Source organism: Zootoca vivipara, chromosome 11, assembly GCF_963506605.1.
Source record: "Zootoca vivipara chromosome 11, rZooViv1.1, whole genome shotgun sequence".
Lineage (NCBI taxonomy): Eukaryota > Metazoa > Chordata > Lepidosauria > Squamata > Lacertidae > Zootoca > Zootoca vivipara.
Window position 1 is genome coordinate 63711057 of NC_083286.1, and position 23048 is coordinate 63734104.

The 23048-nt window shown below is 56.7% G+C and overlaps 1 protein-coding gene across 1 annotated transcript; it reads right to left on the reverse strand.

The window, feature by feature from the left end:
- Positions 1-1812: 1812 nt before the first annotated feature.
- On the reverse strand, positions 1813-22564 carry TMEM8B (transmembrane protein 8B). Its single transcript, XM_035100906.2, has 14 exons — positions 22309-22564; positions 21989-22162; positions 16176-16365; positions 13155-13362; positions 11954-12087; positions 10707-10978; positions 10060-10412; positions 9704-9800; positions 9395-9518; positions 8576-8718; positions 8178-8356; positions 5422-5568; positions 3647-3763; positions 1813-2157 (listed from the first exon to the last, which is right to left on the reverse strand). The coding sequence occupies exons 1-14, from the start codon at positions 22562-22564 to the stop codon at positions 1813-1815; spliced, it is 2739 nt and encodes a 912-aa protein (XP_034956797.1).
- Between the last annotated feature and the right edge of the window lie 484 nt (positions 22565-23048).

Below are 23048 nucleotides of genomic sequence, written 5' to 3' on the forward strand. Positions count from 1 at the left end.
CCTCCTCTCTCCTTTGCCCCCCAGGATCTTGGAGGCAGACTTCCTGTGACTGGGGGGGGGGCGCTTGGGGCCTTTCAGCACAGGGGCAGGCAGGGAACATCTCCAGCCCTTCAGCTCCCTGGCTTTACCCCTGACTGCTGGCCTTGCTGGCTGTTGGAAATCAGAGCCCATCAATGCCTAGAGGGACACCGGGGGGGAGGGGGGGTTGTCTCCTGCACTCCCACCAGATGGGCACTTTCCAAGGCATATACGGTAGGCAGGATGTGTGGGTGAGAGTGTTGCATGTAAGTAGCTCACTGTGTAGCCAAAGGCACCTTGGAGAAGGAAGGTGGAAGCCTTTGTGACATGCTTGGCAAAGAAGAGTGGCCAGCAGAAGGCAAGCGGGGGGGGGCACACACACACACACTCCTGTTTGAGTCACACTCCTATGACTACCTAGATCTACCCCCCCACAAGCCTACAAGACCCCCAGAGGTGGATGCTGTGTGGGCAACCCTGGGGGGGTCTGTTTCCAAGGATCCCCTGCGGCTACTCCTCTTCCTCTCCCCCCCCCCTGCCAGGCTTTCCTCCCTCTCTCCTTTCTCATGCTAAAACCAAGAATGAACTCCCCCCTGAAGGCTCCTCTGGGCACAGTCTGGGTCTTTCTGAAGGCCGCCAGGCTGAGGTGGAGAGGAGGCAAGACCCTGTTCCACCTGGTGAGCCCAGGGAGGCGTGGCTGGGCAGCAGGTGGACAAGGGCCTTGAGCAAGCTGGACGGTAGCACCCTGGCCCTCCAACTGAGCCAGCTCTGACTGGCGCATTTCCAGGCACACAGGCACTGCCCAGCCGTGAGAAGGTGAAGAGGGCAAACCGAGTCAGCTGGGGGAAAGACACAAGAAACACCCTCTAAGCAAGCGGTGGCCCTATGCCAGGCTGGCTCTCAGGGGCAGCAAGTGTGGTGCCCTCCAGCCAAGGATGAGGGGAGAAGGGCACCTGGAAGCAGGGGGAGGCTGTCCTGTTTTGCCACCTGAGGCGGCAGGGGAATGTGCCGCCCTCTGCTCCCCATGCCCTGCCCTGCCCTGCCCACCCAACCATGTTGAGAGGAGGAGGGCCTTCTGCAAAGCCTTGCTGCTTGTCTGCTTCCCCCCCCCCCCAGGGGTGTTCTGGCAGTGGTGGAAGCAGCAGCGTGGGCAGGGGGGCCGCCTCTGGCCCTTCTGCCACCCGAGGAGGCTGCTTCCCCTGCCTCCTGAGTGGGCCAGCTCTGTTCGGCAAGCACCCCTTGGGCCACCCCCAGACACAACAATGGCTGCTCTCTCCTTATTGTGGGACAATCAGTGCCCAAAGGACAGTGTTGGGCCCCCACCCACAGGCCCTGGAGCGTTCAGAAGCCCCAGAGGCAGCTTCCGCAAACCTTGCCCCACTCCTGTTGCTTTGCCCCCTGGAGTCCTGGTGCTGGGGAGCTCAGCGCACAGCTGCCACCCCCATTCTCTTGCCCTGCTCCTGTCCAGGATTCTAGGTCCATTGGCACCACTGGCATAGCAGGTGGTCTTTACAGCAGCCCTGGAGCCAACAAGGGGGCAACTCAGCTCTTTGTCATGGATCGTAGTGGCTCTGCAGCCGCAACTCCTCCTCCTCCTCCTTTCCTGCCATGGCCCTGCAGGCAGCCAGGTGGGCATCGCATGGAGGAACCTTGGAATGTTACTTGTCAGGTGGGTCTGGGCGCAAGCGTCCCGGCAGGTGGGCGTGTCTCTGGCCGTGGGGCCCTGGGAGAGGGACGCTTCCCCGCCTGCCCGCAGCCCCTGCCTGCCCCCCTCTCCAGGCAGAGCGGCCCCCATCAGCTGGTGCAGACACTGGTGACGGAGGCCCCCGCCCCGGGGTCCACCAGGCCCAGCTCCTCCTGCTCGTTGATGCAGAGCTGGTAGCCGCAGCCTTTCCGGCGAGGGAGGGGGCCGGCCAGGCCGGGGGAGTCGGGTTTGGCCTGGGGGGGCAGCAGGAAGCCCACGCTGCCGGCGATGAGCATGTGCCAGATGCTGTGGATGTAGAAGTAGTTCTCCTCCGTCTCCACAAAGGCGTAGAGCAGCACCGCCGAGGCCGCGATCAGCGCTCCGGGCAGCAGGTAGAAGGTCCAGCGCTGCCAGGTGGGAGGGTAGCAGTGTCTCCGGCGGATGCTACGGGCCGTCTGCGGAGGAAGGAGAGGGGCGTCAGGACCAGGCCACCCAAGTCCAGGTGGTCTGGGGAGAGGCAGGGCTCCCTCACACCCTCCACGTTGCGACCCTAGAATCATAGCGTTGGAAGGGGACCCCGGGGGTCATCCAGCCCAACCCCCTTGCAATGCAGGAATCAGAGCAGACGGCCACAAGACCCCGGCCTGAAAACCTCCATTTCCTTCCTTGAATTTGTGCCTCCCGTGGTGGGAAAGGGCTCCAGTGGTTCATGATGTGGGATGTGATCCGTGAGAGGCAGTCAAGTCCAACATTCCTTGAAATGCTAGAGAAGACACGCGAAGGAATATTTGGTCCAGCCAGTTGAAACTTCCTGTTCCTCCTGGCTGGAGCATCCTTCCTTTTGCATGTGATAGAAGTTGGGCATGACCTCACCTGTCCCGGTAACAAAAGGATGAGTCACGCAGCACCCTTATTCCTTTTGGACTTCCTTCTTTGTTTGACCAGCTTCTAGCTAGGACTGTGCTGCTATCTCTCAGCTAGCAGAAGCACTGGGATTATTCCCCCTTAGGGGGTAGATCCACATGTACGTATTTGTAACAAAGTCTGCCTTCAGGAATCCAACTGTGAACTGATGTGAGTAAACTTCTTTTATTGACTTCAGTGCTCTGCATGCGATAAATCCCAGGTTCAGTCCCTGCAGGCTGGGATGGGGAAGACTATGCTTCCTCCGTTCTTGGAGAGATGCTGCCGGCCAGAGCAGAGCATCGTGAGCTAGCTAGGAGAACAGTCTGGCTTGGTGTGATGCAGCTTCTTGTCCAGAGTGGTATAAACATTACAGAGCTGGGTGGACCATTGACCTCCTTGGCATAAGGCCGCATTCTGCCTTCCTCATTCAACCCAAGGCAAGGCACCTGCAGTTCCCAGGCACTGATCAGGCCCAGAACAGATGAGCTTTTGAAGGCTGTGACTTTGGGCCACCCTCTGGGGTAACGCCAAGTTGCTATTCTGACCTTTGCACAACAGTCCTTAATGGGGCATTAGCAGTTCCTCCCTTTGTGCAATGCCCCCGCCAAGGGTCAAAGGGGCCCGTAACCCTTTGACCCTAACCCTAACCCTCCCAAAGATGGCAGCCTTAGCCATTTCATCACAGACTCTGCATGTTTGCTCAGTGGGTCCCCTGTGCTCATTGGGTCCTATTTCAGGATGAAATAGGTGAGAAGAGAAGCCCCGATCTTTTGAGAAGCTGTTGATCTGCTTCCACCCCACTTGGATCTGCATTGACTGATTGATGACATTTGTAAGTCACATGTTCTCTAGGTTGCATACAAATAAGTTCTCTATTCATGGAAACAAACCAGAGGCGGACAGGATTTCAGGGGCCATAACCCCAGATATGTAGGCCAGCTGCTCAGCACCTCTCTGACGCCAGAAGCCTTTGCCAAGTTGCCCTGCCTGCCCCCAACCCTTCTGGCAAGAGGGCGAGCAAGCCGTGTCCCTACTCACCCAGGCGACCGCCATGATCCCTAAGGCAAAGAGGCTGGGGCCCAGGAGGTTCCAGAGCCCATGTCGATCCAGTTGCAAAGCCATGGAGAGCAGCATGGCGCCCAGGAGGTACAGCACCTGCCCAGGGGAGAAAGTGGGGGGGGGCTGTGTGAGTGGGGACGGATGAATGCTTTGGTGTGGATGCTGAAGATGCACAGGCAGTGAAAGGGTTAAAACCATTGGGGGGGGAGGAGCCAAGAGTTCTTCCAAAGATGTGGGGAGGAATGTCCTGAGCTGGATTCTTCCTCTGTGCCTGAGAAGCTGCTTTTTGCCCTGTCCGATTACAGTGGTACCTTGGTACTCAAACACCTTGGTTCTCAAACACCAAAAACCCGGAAGTAAGTGTTCCGGTTTTCTAACGTTTTTTGGAAGCAGGACGTCCAATGCGGCTGTCAGCTATTGATTCCGGGGTACTTGCGCCAATCGGAAGCTGCACCTTGGTTTTCAAACATTTTGGAAGTCAAATGGGATTCTGGAACATATTAAGTTTGGCACTTTTGTTTTTGGTACAGTATTTATTTTGCATTTTTGTTTTTGAGGCTTTTTCAGTTAAATTGATTTTGTGACTGTGCGGAACCCAGTTCAGCTACTGATTGACGGATTGCGTGACTGCGGAAATGGATAAAAGTCCCCCATCCAAACAATGACTATCATCAGTGCAGGTAAGGGAATTTTTTTTAAAAAATCATCTACGATACTGTCTTATTTATTTTATAGCACAGTACATTGATTATCGCTTTCATATTATGGATCAATGGTTTTGTGGCTCTTTGTGTGTGTGTGTGTGTGTGTGTGTGACTGTGTGGAACCCAGTTCAGCTGCTGATTGATTGATTGTGTGACTGCAGTACATTGTTTATTGCTTTTATTTTATGGATCAATGGTCTCATTAGACAGTAAAATTCATGTTCAATTGCTGTTTGGGGGATTGTTTTAATTCTGGAACAGATACAGTAAATCCATTTTCCATTACTTTCTATGGGAAAGAGTGCTTCGGTTTTGGAACGGACTTCCGGAATGGATTAAGTTTGAGAACCAAGGGACCACTGTAGTTGCCTGATTGCAATTCTGCTTGCGAAGCGACTTAATTTCTGTGCATGTGTAAAGCCCATCTCTCCTGCACCAACTTTGCCCAGGCTTTGCAGAAGCTCTCCCCAGGGACCCTACACTGAATCCCCCCCATATTGATGGGGCTGCTATGCCCTGCTGCTGCCAGCTGAGTGCCCGGGAGCCCTCCAAGTGCCTCCCTCCACACTGAGGATCTCCGCCGGGGATGCGTGGGGCAAAGCGTCCATTGCCAACTGGTGGGGGGGGGGCGGGATGGTGGCCTGAGTTGGCCTGGCTGGACCGGCAAGACTGGGGGCGGGGGCCTTGCACATGTGATGTCATGAGTGTGCGAACCCCCCCCCCAATGTTAGGCACAACTCAGCGCACCTGGCTCTCCCCTACCAAGACCCTGGCTGCCTCCTCTCCTCTCCTGGTGAGGCTCCGCCCCTTCTTCCAAGGAAGCTCCACCCCCACCAGCCACATAAGTGCTCCCACTGCTCCTGCCACAAAGACCTGCGACTCTCTGTGGGCCTCCCTCATGGCACTGGCCTCGCAAGGAAGCTCTTCTTGCCAAACCTGCTGCAGATCATAGACTTGTAGAGTTGAAGGGACCCCCAAGCGTCATCTAGTCCAGCCCCCCACGATGCCGGAATCACAGCCAGTGACTCCCCACCCCTTCGGTCACCTCACCTGCTTAATGACCAGCTGGAGGCGGGCCATGGCAATGACGGTGACCCAGACAGACATGAGGGACCCCAGGAAGTCGCAGAACTGCAGCACGTCGTAGTCCATGATGCAGAAGACCACGATGCCCGGCTGGTCACAGGCGTGGTAGAACTGGAGGGGCGGAAGAGGGAAGGGCCACCGGAAGATGACTCTTGGCATGCAAAAGCTCCGCGGGACTTTCAGGTGCCGCCTGGCGTCTTTGCTGTTCTCCCTGGCGGGGTCTGAGCTGGCGCTGACTGAGCAGGAGGAGCAGAGGCGGCCCAGGGGGGGGGCAGTGTGGGAAGCGCAAGGGAAATGCCAGCTCCCCATGGGAGAGCGAGGAAAGGGGCTGGAAAGCGGCTGAACACAAAGCAAGGCCCACCGAGAACGCAGGAGTCCTCTTCTCTCGTTGCTTTGAAAATGAGGCGGAAGAGCTGAAAGGCGTCCCAGGGACAGGGCAGAACTAGCTGTTGGTGAGGTTGGCAATGCCAAGGCTGCCGGCCCAGGGAGGCACAACCCTCCTGCACTGCCTGAGCAGCAGAAGCAGCAGGCCCTGGCATTCCACTGGGAACTTGCCCCGCTCAAGCGAGAGGGCTATGGAGCCGTGAAGGTAGTTAAAACCAGGAATGGGGGGGGGCACTCCCCAGAAAACCCAAGTCCCCACCACAGCTTCTAACTAAGGCCAGGACAATGACCGTTGACACAGGCACCAGACATACACCACAGAAAATCAGTCCATAAAATTGTAGCAATAAGCAGATACCATGAATCATACTATTGACAGTCCAATATAGAATCAAATAATTGCCAAAATTCAAGGGCTTGACCCATTTCCTTGGTTCCAAGCAAGGGCTAATGACTCCTCTGGAAGAGGGGGATCCATAATCACCAGGGCAGTCTCGAGCAGGCCGGGCGCCCTGGCGCGGAGATTGCTCCGGCGCCCCCACCCTCGCAGCATGGCTTCCGCGCGGCTTTGCCGCGCAGCACCCTGCCTGCCAGCACAGCACCCTGGCGCCCCACACCACCAGGACTCTACCTAGAGCCGGCTCTGATAATCACTTAAGCATAAGGCCACATCCTCCTTCCCCTCCACAAGGTGTGAACTTAGCCACACAATAGGAGGCAGGAGGCAATCAAGGGCAGCACTTACCCCAGAGAGAAGCCCATTGGGATGGTGGATTGAATCCTGATACTTTCAAAGCAGAAGCGCAGGAAAGCCTTGCAGCCAGGGGGATGTGTAAACACTTTTATTGTTCTTTGGGGAAGAGGGTAGTTAAAAGGTGTTGGGAACTGGGGTGATTGACAGGGGTGGGTGACGGGCTCATGTTTCTACATGCCAAACACTCCTACTCTGTGACACATTGGTGATGTATCAATGAAGCTGTTGGAGAATGTATTCCTTTCCTGGAAGGAAAAATCCAAGTGAGGGCTGGCCCAAAGGCTCAGGCTCTTTTCTTTGGCAGGTCAAAGGCCGACCTGAGCAGGTGGGAGGCACCCGCCCAGGTAAGCCGTGTTGTGCCACAAACCCCGCCCACCTGTGGGGAAGGGAGGGCAGAAATTAAGGGAAATGGGCAGAGGTCTTAAAAGTTCACGCAACCCTGTGTTCAGGGTTCTTACTCCCTGTGTGTGTGAACCTTTCTGCAACAAATAAAGATCAGGTCTATTGACTGCTGTTTGCTTCTTTCCTTGGCTGGAGATTCGTTCTTTTGCTGACCAGGAGAGACCCGTGGGGGGTGGCACCCCAAGGAGCTGAGCGGTGGCACAAACCTGCACCCAGACTGTTTCCTTAACAGGGTGCACAGGAGCTGAGCTGTGCTTTGCCCCGAGTGGAACTGCTGCGGTTTTGCTTCGTTTTAACTTGGCTGCAGACTTCTTTTTGAACCTGACTGATTTCTGGACCCACAGGGCTAAACCCTGGCGAAGCTGGGAAACCCCTTTTGCAGGGGTACCCCAAGTTTAATTGCTCTTTAACACATTGTGGCTCAGTATCATGCAATCATAGAATCATAGAGTTGGAAGAGACCACAAGGGCCATCCAGTCCAACCCCCTGCCAAGCAGGAAACACCATCAAAGCATTCCTGACAGATGTCTGTCAAGCTTCTGCTTAAAGACCTCCAAAGAAGGAGACTCCACCACACTCCTTGGCACCAAATTCCACTGCCGAACAGCTTTTACTGTCAGGAAGTTCTTCCTAATGTTTAGGTGGAATCTTCTTTCTTGAAGTCTGAATCCATTGCTCCATGTCCGCTTCTCTGGAGCAGCAGAAAACAACCTTTCTCCCTCCTCCATATGACATCCTTTTATATATTTGAACATGACTATCATATCACCCCTTAACCTTCTCTTCTCCAGGCTAAACATACCCAGCTCCCTAAGCCCTTCCTCAAGTCATAAGGCATTGTTTCCAGGCCTTTGACCATTTTGGTTGCCCTCTTCTGGACACGTTCCAGTTGACTGGGAGACTAGGCTGGTCCCCTAAATGTTCCCAGTAAATTTGAGTACTGTATTAAAGTCTAGCGCCTCCTTCCCAAAACCCAGGAAGGTTCTGCTCGGCTTTAGGGCGTGAGGTGCGATCCTCTCATTTATGTCCCCCCCCCTCAATTGCCTTCACAAGCTGTCGCCTCTGGGCCTAACTGTTCACCTCCGAACAATTTCCCTGCATGCCACTGTTGAGGCTCCTGGCAAGACCTCTTGGGCCTGGACAGCCCACCCCTCCTGCCTCCTGCCTCCTGCCACTCACCGTGGAGAAGAACATGGTGAAGATGTAGACAGCAGCCTCCAGGATGTAGTTGCTCCGGACAGCAATCACCACCGGAGGCACAAACATGAGGTTGCTGAGGCAGAGCAGGAGGGTGGAGAGGAGCTGGAAGCCGTAGGAGAAGGCGGCTGTGTTGTCGGTGCAGCCCCAGCCGCTCCAGCCTGAGAAAGAGGAGGAGGAGGAGTCACAGGGGGGACCCAGAACAAGAGATGCTGCCATTAGGGATTGAGCCTGGGACCTCCCACTGAGCTGTGGGCCCTCCTCCTCCTCCTGGGTGCTGGTGACCGGGCAGAGCAGGTGGCATCGCTCGCCCTCCCTGGGATTGCAGGTGGGTGGTCCAGGCTCCCCGCTCTGCAACCCAGACTCCCAGAGCAACTCACCAGCTTTGCACTCGCAGGCCGCATACAGGTAGTTGTTGGTGCGCAGGAGCTTGCACTGGCCATAGGAACCGCAGTCGTTAATGCAGGGGGACAGGAAGGTGCGCAGGTAGACCTCGGCCGTCACGTTGCCACAGGGCTCCAGGCTGGCAGGGGAGAAGGAAGGAAGGAAGCTGAGGATGGGGCAAGGGATCTGGGGTCACTGCCTGTGGGAACGGAGGAATGCAGTGTGGTGTAGGGGTTAGAGTGCTCACGGGTTAGGACCTGGGTGAACACTGGGTTCAAATCCCCACTGGATGCCTTTGGAGCCAGGCGCTGCCTCTCCGCCTAACCTACCTCACACCAGGTTGTTGTGTGAGGGTTAAATGAGGAGTGGGAGGGGCACTTTGCAGGGGGTTGGCTTGATGACCCCTCTGGGCCCCTTCCAACTCTACAATTTCATATGCCCTTTGAGGCCCTTGGAGAAGAAAGATCGGCTATAAATGCAAGACACAAACAAGCAAATGGAAGAAAGCCTTTGCAGAAGAATGGGGGGCGCGCAAAAGAGTTGGAGCAACCTTCCCCCTTCCTCCAGCCCCCTCCACCCCCTGGCAAGGGTCAGGTCTTATTTGTCTTGCAGGTGTCGACCCCAAGCCCAGTGGGGCAACTCTGCTTGTGATGATAGCAAGCGCACACCCGGATCCCACTGGGGTGGGGGCAGAAGTGGCTTCAAGGGCTGTTTGGGAGCACTAAGCCCACCCCATGTGTGTCACAGCACAGTCCCTGGAAGGACCCCTCCCCCCGTTCCAGCCAACCCCTGGTCTCTCCTGCTGGCAGCCTCACCCGCGGTCGGCGGCACAGAGCAAGCGCAGACTCAGGTACCAGCTCCCAGTCTGGGGGTACGGGATCCGCAAGCGGGTCAGGGGGGCTGTGGCGTTGATGGACAGGAGGTACCCTGCCAGCAGCTCTGCCAAGGGAGAGGAAAGCAGCAGGTGAGCCCAAAGGATGGCCCTGAACCTCACCCGCTGGCCACCCACCTACCCACCCACCCACATTCCCCTCCTGGCAGGGGCTTCTCCCCTTCACTCTGCAGGGAGGGCAGCCCTGGCAAGCCACGGGGGGGGGGGGAGGCTAACCTGGCCTGAACCTTACCTGTCTCACAGGTGACCGAGGAGTTCTCTTCGGACGCCAAAGGGACTTCGTGATTCAGGCAGGCGAAAACAGTGGCGTTCTCCCCTCGCAGAGAGGACTGTGGAAAAGAGACAGCAGCCTCTGATCTTACTGAGTTGTCAAATGTGCCGTTGAGCTCATTGCCTCAAGCATTCTGCCATGGGGGCAGGGGGGGGGTGTCCCAAACCCACCTGCACTCACCCCTGGACCACTTGGGGACTGCTGAGGGTCTCCATGAACCACTCACAGATTTTTCTGCTTCCTGGCCAGCGCTTCCCTTGCCTTCTGCCCACTCTGAGGTCCTCTCCCCTCGCCCCCCCCCCCGCTTGGAGACGTACCACGTTCAGCCTGAGCTCCAGGTTGAGGGCTCCTCCGCTGTCCAGGATGGGCAGGAGGTTGATGGCGAAGATGGCCGGTCGGTCGGGGGGCACCGAGACATTGGGGCCGAAGAAGATGTAGAAGTGGACGGAGAAGGTGTCCAGCTCGTTGCGCAGGGTGGGGCGGATGGGCCGGCAGCTCTCGCTGGCCGCTGGCCCCGGGCTGGGCGCCGGGCGCTGGGTGCTGTTGAGCACAGAGGGGGGCAGGACCTCTGCCAGGGGCAGCCCCCCCATGGAGCCAAAGGAGTGGGGCATGTTCAGGCTGGAGCTGGGGAGCTGGAAGAGGGCGCGAACCAGGCCAGTCCGGGAGCAGTCTGGGGGAGGGGGGGGAAAGGAGCAAAAGAGGGGCAGGTCAGGGGACAGGTGCTCAGCAGGCCCCCCTCAGCTGCTATATTCTGAGTAAATGTTCTTTGCACCCCCTGGCCTGGCCTGGCCAGTCCTCCTCCTCGCCCACCCCCTGACGCTTCCTTAGCTGAGGATGGAAGGAACCTCTCTCTCTCCCTTGCCTTGTTTGCCTGCAGATTCCCAGGAGGCCTTTGTAGACCCCCCCCCCCCGCTCTGCTCCTCGTGCCCCAGTTTCTCTCTTCCCAGCCCAGCCCCTCGCTCACCCTTCAGCTGCACCACCAGCTGGAAGTTGACGTTGGTGGCCACCCCCAGGTACTTCTCCACCAGGACGTAGTACCAGTTCTGCCAGAAGGGGAGGTCCAGGGCCAGGCGGCAGGTGGGGCGCCCCCGGCAATCCACAGCGGTGGAGTTGTGCAGGGGGGGCGCCTTGCCACGCACTTTGAGCCACAGCGGGCAGCCCTCCCCGCTCTGGTTGGCGCCGCGGCAGTTCCTCAGCTGCACCAGCACCCGGGATGTGTAGCTCGGGATGAAGACCCTGGAGAAGGCATGAGGAGGAGATGGGTTGGTTGGTTGGTTGCTCCCCCCCCTGCCCGTCAGCCCTGGCTCTCCCTTCAGAGAAAAGCAAAGCGTCTTTGAGCCCCAGGACTCATTCCTGGGGGGGGGGGGAGGAGGTGGTGGCTCTGAGCCAGGAGGAGCTCACCCCAGGCTGCCTGCAGGGGGCCAGCCCTGCCATGAGGCCATGTGAAGCGGCTGCCTCAGGTGACAGATGCAGAGGGGCGAAGAACAGACTGCTGTCTGTGCGCCATGGGCTGGTTATGCCAGCCTTCGGTGGGGGGGGGGGTGCTGGCCCACTCCCAGGGAGGAAGGAAGAGTCATGGGCCAGTCTGGCTAGAAGTGGGTAGTGGCTAGAATTTGTCTGGCACTGGCCCTCTCCTGCTGGGCAAGGAAAAGTGGAGTTGGGGGAAGAACTAGGGGGCAACTAAGGAGACCCTCAGCTTTTCTTTAGGGATGCACTTCCAGCCCTTGAGACTGCAAAGTGTTGAGCATTGGGGGGGCAGGATTCCTGGGGGGGGGAGACCCTGCATCACCCCTTTCTGTTTGCCATGTGGACTTCCAAGGATAGGCAAGGGTGAACCCAGCAGGAAGGAAGCCACCCAGGGCTTGGGCCAAAGAAGGCGGGGACCTGCATTAATTGATTATGAAAATCAGGCCAGTCTTCCTGTAGGTGTCCCACAGCATGATTAATTATGCAAATGAGGTCACTCTTTGTGCATATGCCCCTCTAGCATTATTCATTGTGCAAATTAAGTCACTCTTCCCATAGGTGTCCCTCTGGCATTATTCATTATGCAAAGGAGCTTATTCTTCCCATAGGTGCCCCTTTCGAATGATGAATTATGCAAATCAAGTCACTCTTCGCATGGGGAGCATTGTCCCTCCTCCTCCTCCTCCCTACAAGCAGAGGCAGGGCATCTAGGAGGGGGGGGGGCTGTCTCCTTCGCGCACTCACTTGTACAGCAGGGAGCGGTTGTGGGGGGAGAGGACGTGCTCCGTCACATAGCCGGGGTACAGCACCCCAATCCCCACCAGGCGCTGGACGATGAGCTGGGGCTGGAAGAGGTACTGGCAGTCCTCAGCGAGGCCCTGTTGGCGGGGGGGGGGAAGACACGGTTAGAAGGGGGACCCCCAGCACCCTCAGTCGGGCGAGTGGCCCAGATTCACCACCAGAACTTTCAGGAGGATCCCCCCCCCACCACACAGTTGCCAGGATGACACCAAGCTGCCAGTCAGGCACCCCACCCCCAGCAAGCTATAGGCTGCCCAATCACAGCAGCACCGCATTCCCCACCCCCACCCCAGCCTGCTCCTTGGTGATCAGCTGTGATTCCTGGGGCTGGACTAGATGACCCTTTGTGCCTCTTCCAACTTCCACACCTCCTGGGCAAGTAGTAGTAGTAGTAGTAGTAGTAGTAATTAATATTTATTATTGCTGTTATTTTTATTTATACCCTGTCCATCTGACTGGGTTTCCCCAGCCACTCTGGGCTGCTTCCAGCAAAATATAAAAATACAATAAAATATAAATATACAATAAGTGGGTGGGTGGAAGTATTCTAACACCCCCTGCCCCAGATGTTGGGTGCTTGCTTGGGGGGGGGGGGACTGGCTTAGAGCTGGGGCTGAAGGCAAGGAGCGGCCAAAGAGGGGGCTGGGCTACTGGAATTCATTCCCCAGAGTTGAGACGCAATGAGCTGGCTTGCACTGGCTGGGAGTTCATGGATGCTCCTTCCTTGGAGGTTTTCAAGCTGAGGTCGTCTGTCATGGATTCTTTAGTTGTGGGGGTTGAGCTAGATGACCCTCGGTGTCCCTTCCAACTCCCTGATTCTACGAGGCCCCCTGTCCTCACAGCCCGGAGCTTTTCCCCTTGACTGCTTGCCACATCTCACTGCTTCAGGTCTTCCCCAGCCCTAGTCAAGAGACTCTCTTAACTGAAGGGAAAGCCTTAATAAAAACTATTTAAATAATAATAATAATGAAGGAGTCATCCTCACCTAGGGCCGGCCCACCTGAGAGGCAAGGTGAGGCAACCACCTAGGTTAGGAAATTCCGTGACCCTTCCCCATCACCAAGCCCAGCCCAGCCCAGCCCAGGCCACGAGCTTCCCCCTGCCAGCTGGGCTGGCCGACTGAGCGACTCGGCCGCCTCCTCACCTTGACGGAGATCTTTCCCTGCTCTTTGGGCAGGTGGGCAGCCAGGAACCAGTCCCCAGGCAGGGGGCTGGTGATGTTGAAGACGCCCGTCGTCCGGTTGGGCAGGGTCCAGGTGAGAGTGAGGGCAAAGGAGCCTGGCACGGCTGTGTCCCGGGGGAAGTGGGTGCGCAGGGGGTTGATGACAGGGGGCGCCCCAGAGCGGAAGTACCTGCCAAGGAAAGAGGGGGAAGGTGAGCAGTGGAGCCAGGGCAGCTCTAGAGGGAAGGGTGTGTGAGGGGGGGCGCGCGGAGAATTCAGGGGAATTCAGAGGGAGGGGGGAAATAGAGAAAATATGGGGTGGGTCTTTATTTATTCCATCCTGTGCCCAGGCCAGCAAGCTACAAAACAGGAACAGCAACACATTCACAGCTCAAATGAGGGGTGATTGAGTCATAGACTCGTAGAATTGTAGAGTGGGACGGGACCCTGAGGATCATCTAGTCCATCCCCCAGCAAGGCAGGAATATGCAGGTGTCCCATACGGGGGAATCAAACCTGCAACCTTGGCGTTCCTAAACCTCTCTTTTGAGTTCCCAGTGTAGCCTGAGCAGATTCCTGTCCGGCCTCTCTTTTTTGAGGGGGGGGGCAGGACAGAGTCTCCAAGCCTGCCATGGCCACCTTGACAGCCCTCCCTCTGGCCAATCTTGTCTGAGGCAAGGGCAGTCCCTTCTTTCCTTCTTGCTTGCTTGCCATCCCATCAACACCTCCAGCCAAGCTTCAGGCCATCAGGGCTGCTGGGGGCAAAGAGGATGTTTGGGTGTATTGGGGGCAGCTGCCTATTGGCTAAGGCCAATGGTGGGGCAACGCAGTTCACATTCCCTGGAAGAGTTTGGGAAATGTTGTTGAAGCTCACTCATCTCTCTGTCCCATCCCCTTCAACATTGGGAGAGGGGGACGGGACGGGACTCCAGAACCTCTGCTGCAGGTTTGCCTGACAGGTGGGCCACCCTGTGATTCCCTCCCCCTGCCCCATTGCCATGCATCAATCTCCCCTGACCTGGCCTGGCTTGGCTTCCCCCTGCAGGTGGAAGGAGTGGGACCCTCCTGCCGCCAGAGAGGGGTGCTGCTTTCTTCTCCCCCAGGCTTGCTGGGGACTTGGCAGGAAGTGATTTTTCCTCCTCTTTCCCCATTTTCTCCTGAGGGGAAGCAGATGGCGACGGGAGGGGGAGAGGAGCGATCCGGTTGCCTTGGAGAAGCAACCATAGCTTCTTCCTTCCACTTCTTCTTTCGAAATTTCATTTCAATGCTGGGTTATTAATATTGATCCTCAGCATCGTGGTCTGACTGTGTGTTTGTGTGTGCGTTTGTGTGTTTGTGCTCACGTCTCTCTGTGTGCAGCTTGGTACGGAAGAAGCAGAAAGATGACTCAGGCAGAAGACGGTTCCCTATCTGGAAATCTCAGGAAACGTTCCATGCAACAGATGGTCCACTTGGCCAAAGCCTCTTCCACCCTCTGAGCCTGGCCGGAGAGTCCCCTGTGTGCCCTGGAGGGAGCTGCGGCCCTTTGGGGGAAGCCATGCCCACCCAAGAGGCACAAGGGTGCTTCAGGCCTTTGGGGTGGTGCCCAGGTGGTGCCCAGGTCCTTCCTCCTGCCTCCTGCTGGATAGACATAGTCATAGTGAGCCAGCTGGGACTTCTCCTCAACAGAGATCTCCTTGCCATAGCTATCCATGCCCTGGTAATATCCAGATTAGATCACTGCAATGCATAATACCAGGGATGTCCAACAGGTCGATCGGGATCGACTGGTTGATCCCCTGGAGGTTTATGTATATTTCAGTTGCAAAAGAGCACCGGGCCCCACCCCCTCGCCCCCTCCTCCATTTGTGCATGATTGCTAGAATGGAAAATGGAGTTTTTGCTGTGAGACTGACTGTTCCCTTCCCGATATTTTGTTGAGTGACTTTACCCATCTCCCCTTTATTTCCCCCCAAAAAGCTCAACAACTTAAACCCCCTCAACAACTTTGACCAGAACCCCCCCAAAAAACAACAACAACAACAACAACAACTGGGGCTTTCCTCTCTAAAGACAACAACTTTGACTGCCAGTTTTTATTTATTTCTGTGAGTAGATTGCAGTCTCTTGGAAGTTGGACTTCCATGAGCCCGGAATCCTCCCTGGGGCAGCTTGAATGAATGTGCCTCAACAGACCCTTGGCTTCTGATCCTTCTCCAGGCTCAATCACCTTTCAGTCCATGGCTTGTCCTGGGGGATTCTGTCCCTGTTTGTGCATAAGAGCCTCATCAGAGGCATTTCTCCAGGCACCTCCACCATCAGAGATGAAGGCAGCCTTCCCCAGGCAGATGCCCCCACCAGGTGTCATCAGCCGCGTTTGACATGCCTTTGCCATTTTAAAGTGTGGTGTGCATCTCTTCAATACTGTATTGTAGACAGCTTTGAGACCCAAGGTGAAAGGCTGCTTTGATTTTATGTTTCAATAAAATGAAATGAACAGCAATTTGGACTACACAGATTCCTGGAGTACAAGGTTCCCTTGCTAGGAGGGGGAGCAGGGCCGGCTCTAGGGGTAGGCTGGGTGGCGCGGGGTGGGCAGGGGGGTGCCGCGTGGCAGCCCACCAGCCACGACAAGAAATGGAGCGGGGCGGGGGCGCCGGAGCGATCTCCACACCACGGTGCCAGGGCACCCGACATGCTTGAGACGGCCCTGAGGGGGAGGGTCTGCCCCATTCTGAGCATTCCCCAAGAGATGCTAGGTATATCAAGAAGCACTTGGCCATCGTCTAGTTGACCTCAGGAGGGATGGCGTTGCAGGGCAGGCCTGGCTAGCAGATTGCAGGCTCACGAACCCTCTCCAATCTCATTGCAACATGGACACCACAGGAGGATGCAAAATGAAGACCCGGTCCCAAACCCAGCACTGTGCCCACTCTGGGGAAGCTGTGGGCACAGGAGTGGCAGGAGTCTGTGCGGCCAAGAGGCTGAGGCATCCTCCCCCCCCCCCCGGTTCCCCTGACTCACACAGTGATGCTTCGGTCTGGGCACTGGTCCCCAAAGGTGCCCCCCTGCTCTTTGAAGGTGATGAGGTTCCAGACGGCCACGACCGTGTCTTCTGGGATGCGGAAATGGAAGAGCTCGGTGCTGGTGAAGGAGCGGAAGGGGTTCAGCTTGCGGGGGGTCCGGGTGAAATAATCGGTGACGAAGAGGCCTCCTGAGAGAGAGGAGAGGAGAGAAGTGGCAACGCTGGACCCCTCCTCAGAGTAGCCCTTCCTCCCCCCCCTCCTTCACCAGTCTGCACAGAGCACTCAAAAGACAAAATCCCATGTTTGCTAGGTAAGGGAAGGATTAAGACAGGGGTCAGCAAACTTTTTCAGCAGGGGGCCGGTCCACTGTCCCTCAAAGCTTGTGGGGGGCCGGACTATATTTCGGGGGGAAATATGAACAAATTCTTATGCCCCACAAATAACCCAGAGATGCATTTTAAATAAAAGGACACGTTCTACTCATGTAAAAAACACCAGGCAGGCCCCACAAATAACCCAGAGATGCATATTAAATAAAAGGACACATTCTACTAATATAAAAACATGCTGATTCCCGAACCGTCCGCGGGCAGGATTTAGAAGGTGATTGGGCTTCATCCAGCCCCCAGGCCTTAGTTTGGGGACCCCTGGATTAAGACCATGGAGTTTCCTGCCTAGTCCCAGGCACTCTGTGAGGTCACTTGCTCTGTTTGCCCAGGTGGGAAGGGGAACAACAGGAAGATCACTTTCTCCCACCTGGGGAACAGCTTCTTTCTTGCTCCTCATACAGCCATAGGGAGAGGATACAGGGCCTGGACACAGACACCATCTTTGATCTAAACCATAAGGTAAAGGGACCCCTGACCATTAGGTCCAGTCGCGGACGACTCTGGGGTTGCAGCGCTCATCTCGCATTATTGGCCGAGGGAGCCGGCGTACAGCTTCCAGGTCATGTGGCCAGCATGACTAAGCCACTTCTGGCGAACCAGAGCAGCGCACGGAAACGGCGTTTACCTTCCCGCTGTAGTGGTACCTCCTTATCTACTTGCACTTTGATGTGCTTTTGAACTACTAGGTTGGCGGGAGCTGGGACCTGAGCAACAGGAGCTCACCCTGTTGCGGGGATTCGAACCGCTGACCTTCTGATTGGCAAGCCCTAGGCTCAGTGGTTTAACTCACAGCGCCACCCGTGTCTCTGATCTAAACCATATATTTTGTCATCATCTAGAAATCTGTTTTGCCTGACTTATTTCACTGCCATTTTCCGCTTGATTCACAACTGCAACTTTATGTGATTCAGCAATATTTTTATATCCTTACATTACAGACTTCTGTGTTGTTATTTTGTTCAGAGGGATAATTGTAGAAAGTGACATAGCTTTGTCCCACGTTTCTGTGTTAATGCTGGAAAGGGTGGTATATTTTTAACCCTGTTAAACCAGACTCTAATCTTGCTCAAGTGAGTAAGCAGAAGGATAATTAATGAATCATATTTTATATCCTATTATACTTTCCAAATCAATCCCAACAATTCTCCCCCTTTATGTTGCTATGCCCTGTCCATGTGGCCAGCCCCTCTCCAGACATCGCTCATTAGCATTGGCTTTTCCAGCTCTGCCAGGAATTAGGCCCATTGATCCACCCCCTGCCATACCCCCCTGTCTAGGTCAACCCCAAATGGCAGATCAAAGCTAGAAAAGAGAATCTCTCTCACACCCAACCCAGGAGAGGATTAATACACAAACCTTGTTCTTCCCAGCTGCTGCCCCTCCCTCCCACCACGCCCCTTGTGTACCTGTGTCAGATGCAGCCATGAGCATGAGGTGCCAACGCCTCACTCCCCACCCAAATCTGCCCCACTAGAAGTGGCTCCCTCTTCCTTGGCAGATTAACAGATCTCCTTCCAGCTGAGAGAGAGAGAGGAGACTTTGAGGTCCTCCTAGGGGTTGGCCAGGTTGGTCCCCACCAAGGGAACAGGCCCAAGGGAGGGCACAAAAACTGCACCTCTCCACTCTGACTTGCCTCCTCTGACACTGAAAGAAGAATCAAACACCATTTAGTGTAAGGAGACTTTCCTTCAGCAGTCCTCAGAGCAGAGAGCCTTCCGTCAACCTTCTGCCCTAGCCAGCCACAAACAGCCCCCTCCCCCGCTTTAGCCTCCACAGGTCACCTCTTGCCTGACAGGTAGGCATTGCCTGGCACTCCCTGCTCCATCCCTGTGTAGGAGCAGCCCAGATGAACTCATTTCCAGCAGGAGGAGGAACAAGCAAGAAATCGCAAGGCCATCCTGTGCAGAGCAGCGAGATTTCTCTCCTACTCGGCAGAGGATGAAAAAAACACACCCCAGCTTCAGAAGTGAGAGCAAGCAGCAGCTGACAAAGAGAGGAGCCCCTGCCATGGCTGCTGTGTGGGAAGAGAGTAGCAGCATGCCTCGGGAGCCGCTTCCTTTGTTCCACAGAAGACTGATGGGAACCTGCTCTGCTTCTCTCTGCAAGTGGGCAGCAAGGAAGGGGGAGGCCAAGACTGGCAGCTTTGCCTGTGATGCATTAGCAGCCCCAAGTAGCCCGTAAAGAGCCTGCTGGATCTGACCAATGGCCCAGATAGTCCAGCATCCTGTTCTCACAGTGGCCAACCAGATGTCGGTAGGAAAGCAGCAAGCAGGATCTGAGCCCAAGAGCAGCTCTGCCCTCTTGCAGCTCCCAGCAACTGAGATTCAGAAGTATGGCTGCCTCTGACTGGAGAAGAGAGCAGAGCCATCCTGGCTACTTCATGAATTTGTGTGATCCTCTTTTAAAGCCATCCAGCTTGGTAGCCATCACTGCCTCCTGGGGGAGTGAGTTCCACAGTTTAACCCTCTGCTGCAAGAAAAATGACTTTCTTTTCTCTGCCCTCCATAGGCTGATTCTCTCTCTCTCTCCAACATATGAGAGTGCAGCTGCCTACAGGCTCCTTGCCTTTCCGTGCCCAGGGGTGCATTTGGAATGGTTGTGGCCTTCACAACAGTGTCTTAACACACCATGTGTGGCTTATAACCAGCCTGGCCAATAGTGTGGCTGCTTCGCTCTGAGCCAGCCGGTTTCTGCACATTCTTCCAGGATGGCTCTTGAGGGGAGTGCATTGCAGTAGTCCAAGCAAGAATGTCTGTCTCCATCTGGAATGTCTCCATCTGGAATGTCTCCATCTGGCCAGATCTGATGTCTACGCAAAAGCACTCCTGGCCACTGCTGGAGTCAGGACATCCAGGCCCAGGGCTCAGCCTGGGTGTTCCCCCAAACGGCAAGCAACCCCCTCCTTGACAGGCTGAGCCTCTCCTTCCTTGGCCTTCCTTTTCTCCTGGCTGCCTTGTCGAGACTGAACCTGAGGTGCCTCACGCTCCTCAACTCTATTCCCAACATCAGGTGCTGATTCAAAACTTCGTTCAAATTCCTTCAATTTAGATGGAAAGGAGGGGGAGAGGAAGCTTGGTGTCATCTGCATGTTGAACCCGCATGTTGAACCCGCATGTTGAACACTGAACCCGCAAACCCAAAACAACCTCACCCGTTGGTTTCCAGATGGAACCCTGAGGGAACCCCAAAGCCGCCTGTCTCCACCCTCATCCTCCCCATGAGTTTTGAACCTCTATCTGCCCCAGCCAGCAGAGTCAACAGGAAAGAACTGTGCAAGTTTTGGTCCAAGACAGCAGGAGGGCTTGAGGCTGGGCATGGTGGCCTTAGTCCAGTGGCCAAGGGGTGTGCCTGCAGAAAGTTCTGAGTTCAATTCCCAGCAGCAGCTTCCTCGGGCAGGGCTGGGCAAACCCTAGAGAGACACTGCCAGGCAGTGCCAACAGCAGTGAACTGGCTAGACCAAGAGCCTGCCTTGGCAGCTTCCTAGCCACCCCCTCCCTTCTCTGTGAAGCGCAATGTACCTCAGTGATTTTATATAACAAGCAAGCGAGCCTGGAGCCCCATTGCAAGGGCATTGCATCTGAATCTAGCGGCCTCTCCTGAGATTTTCTGCTGCCTTTAGGATACCCAGATTTGGGGAAAGGAGATCACAGGATGGCTTCTGAACTACCTCACTGCCACGATGCCGGCAATCCCTTTCTTCCCCCTTGGCGTTTGCTGGGCAAAGGCCCACTCCACCTTCCAGCTGAGAGCGAGCGAGAGAGCGGCGACGTGCACATTCCAAGTCTCCAGAGAAGACAAAGAGGAAATGCCTTAATGAGGGCGATCCCCTCAAAGCCTGCGGGCGAGCAGCCTTAATGGGAAATCCCAGCAGGAGCTGCCCAGACTCCGGAGCCTCCCGGGGGGCGGAGGAGGCAGCCCAGCCGGGGGCTTTGAAGGAGCAAAGGAGCGGAAGCCCCGCGCCCAGGCACGTCCTTCGCGAGGCGTGTTGGGAAGCTCATGCCTGTAAACAGAGGAGGAGGAGGAGGAGGAGGAGGAGGAGGAGGAGGAGGAGGAGGAGGAGGAGGAGGAGGAGGAGGTGGGTGGTGGTGGGGGTGGTGGTGGTTGGATGCCCACTTCCCGGGGAGCGCGGTGGTTCCCTCCGAACAAAGCCCGCACATCGCATAGGGCCCAGGCTGTAAATCAAGCTAAGTGCTGTCAGCCTCCGCCATAAAATACTTTTTTGTAAGTTCAAGGGAGCACATATAATATTCCGCCAGCCATTTCCCTCTCCATGAAAATGATCTCATTATTCTTGCTGAAAGCCATCAATTACCAGGTAATTAAATGTCCTGGGATGTTAGTGACAGTATCACTAAATCTACGCCCGGAGTTATGATGAAGGCAGGCATGCCACGGACGCCGCCGGCTCCAGAGAAGGATCGGCGGGCGAGACCCAGGCAGGAGGCAGGGTGTCCATTAAAAATGGCAAATGTCCCCCCCCCCCGCCCGCGCATGACCTCCTATTTAGTGAGGGAGGGGAGTAAGGCCGGGCGGGGAGAGTGGGAAATGGGCCAGCGAAAGCAGCGAAGGCGGCAGGTCCCCAGTTGGGAGCCAGGAGAGGAAGAGGCAATGAGAGCGACGAGGGAGAGCCCTCGTGGTTTATTTAACCAGCAACGTAATGACGGATAATTTATTCCCGTAATTGAATTTAGACGGAGAGGACAGGAAGGGGCCACCGAGGCTATAGACAAAGGGGACTCTGTGCGCGGGGGAGAGAGAAGCGATGGTACTGAGAGGCGGCTCGGAGGAGGACAAGGCGCTTGCCTGTAAATCTCTCTCCAAAGCCCACCTGGTCTGTGTGACTCGCACATCAGGCGAAAAGGAAGCTTAAGCCCCCGGGGAGATCGGGGCTCCCCCCCAAACGCACCGCACATCCTTCAACCGCTGCCCCCACCCCTCTTCCCGACCCATGGGAGGGTCTTTGCATCGCTCCTCTCACTGTTCCTCACTGTAAGGTCCTCAGGGCAGAGACCTGACGTGCGCGCGCGTCTGCCCACTTGTTTTACTCTGGAAAACAACATTATAATTCATTCAATTTCTATACCGCCCTTCATCCGAAGAGCACAGGGCGATTTACAGTATAAAACGCGAACTGATGGTAACCAGTTTACAATTCAGAGGGAGGGAGGGACACCTCTGAGGCTTCCCTGCGCGATTATCTCAAAGCCCTTTTTTTTGGGGGGGGGGGTTAGGAGAGGGGCGGACATCCTTAGTGGTCGGAAAGTGGCGAGCAAGTCCTCAGAGAACTACCGGGTAGAGGGCAAATGGGGCCGGTGCTTCCCTCGGCCAGTCGGGAAGGCTGTGGCGACCCTCTCCCCGCCGGCCTCCCCTCCCCCAGCCAGCTGGAAGGCAGCTCCAGCTCCAGGTCTCCCCCCCCCCTTGCCGGCGAGGGAAGCTTTCAGCACCAGGGCGGGGGACAGCACCCCGGGCCTCCAAAGCCCCGAATGCGGCGCTCCGTGCAGCGGCCTCTCTTTCAGCACCGGCGCCCAGGCCAGCCGAAGCAACGCCTTCAGCACCACGACGCGCTTGGACAGCTCCCGGGCCGCCGCGCCCGTTTCTGTTCCCGCGGGGGAGGCGCACGCGCAGGGCTGGTCCCGAGACTCCCCCGCTGCACGCACGTTTTTTTGGGGGGGCGCACGTTTTTTTTGGGGGGGGCGCCCTCCCTCCCTCCCTCCCCCCAGGGCTCTCCCCTCCCCCACTCACCGGCCGGGCGTCCCAAGCTGAGCCAGGCGAGCAGCTGGAGCAGCAGCTGGAGCCGCCCGAGAGCCGCGCGGCCCATGCTGCGCCCGGAACCGAGCCGAGCCGCCGCCGCCTCCCCGCCCGCCTGGACGCTGGGGCTGCCGCGCTCCAGCAACAGCAACAGCAGCAGCCATGACGTCAGGCTCAGCTGCCGCCCGGAGCCTCCGCGCGTCCCCCATTGGCCCAGCGCACGAGGCTGCCTGGGGAGGCCACGGGCCATTGGTCGGCTGAGCTGCCCATCACTCGCCGCTCTGCAGCGCCTGCCGCCTCCGGACCAGAGAGCGGCCAGATGCTGGAAGAGGAGGAGGAGGAGGAGGAGGAGGAGGGCGCCTGGCGGAGCTGCCTGGCTGGGGGAAGTTCGGAGGGGCGTTCCGACTGCCTTCGTAGAGCAAGGGAGAGACTCTGAGAGGGCCCTGGGGGTGAGCCGCCAAGCCCTCCTTCCCCAGCCCCCAGAGACGGGGTCTGCTGGGCTCATCTGTTCCCAGCGCCCACCGGGGAGACTGGGCTTCCCCACCAGCTTCCAGCTCAACAGAAGGAATCCTAGAGTTGGAAGAGACCCCAAGGGCCATCCAGTCCAACCCCCTGCCAAGCAGGAAACACCACCAAAGCATTCCTGACATATGGCTGTCCAGCCTCTGCTTAAAGACCTCTAAAGAAGGAGACTCCACCACACTCCTTGGAGAAGGAGAGGCACCCCCTCCCTC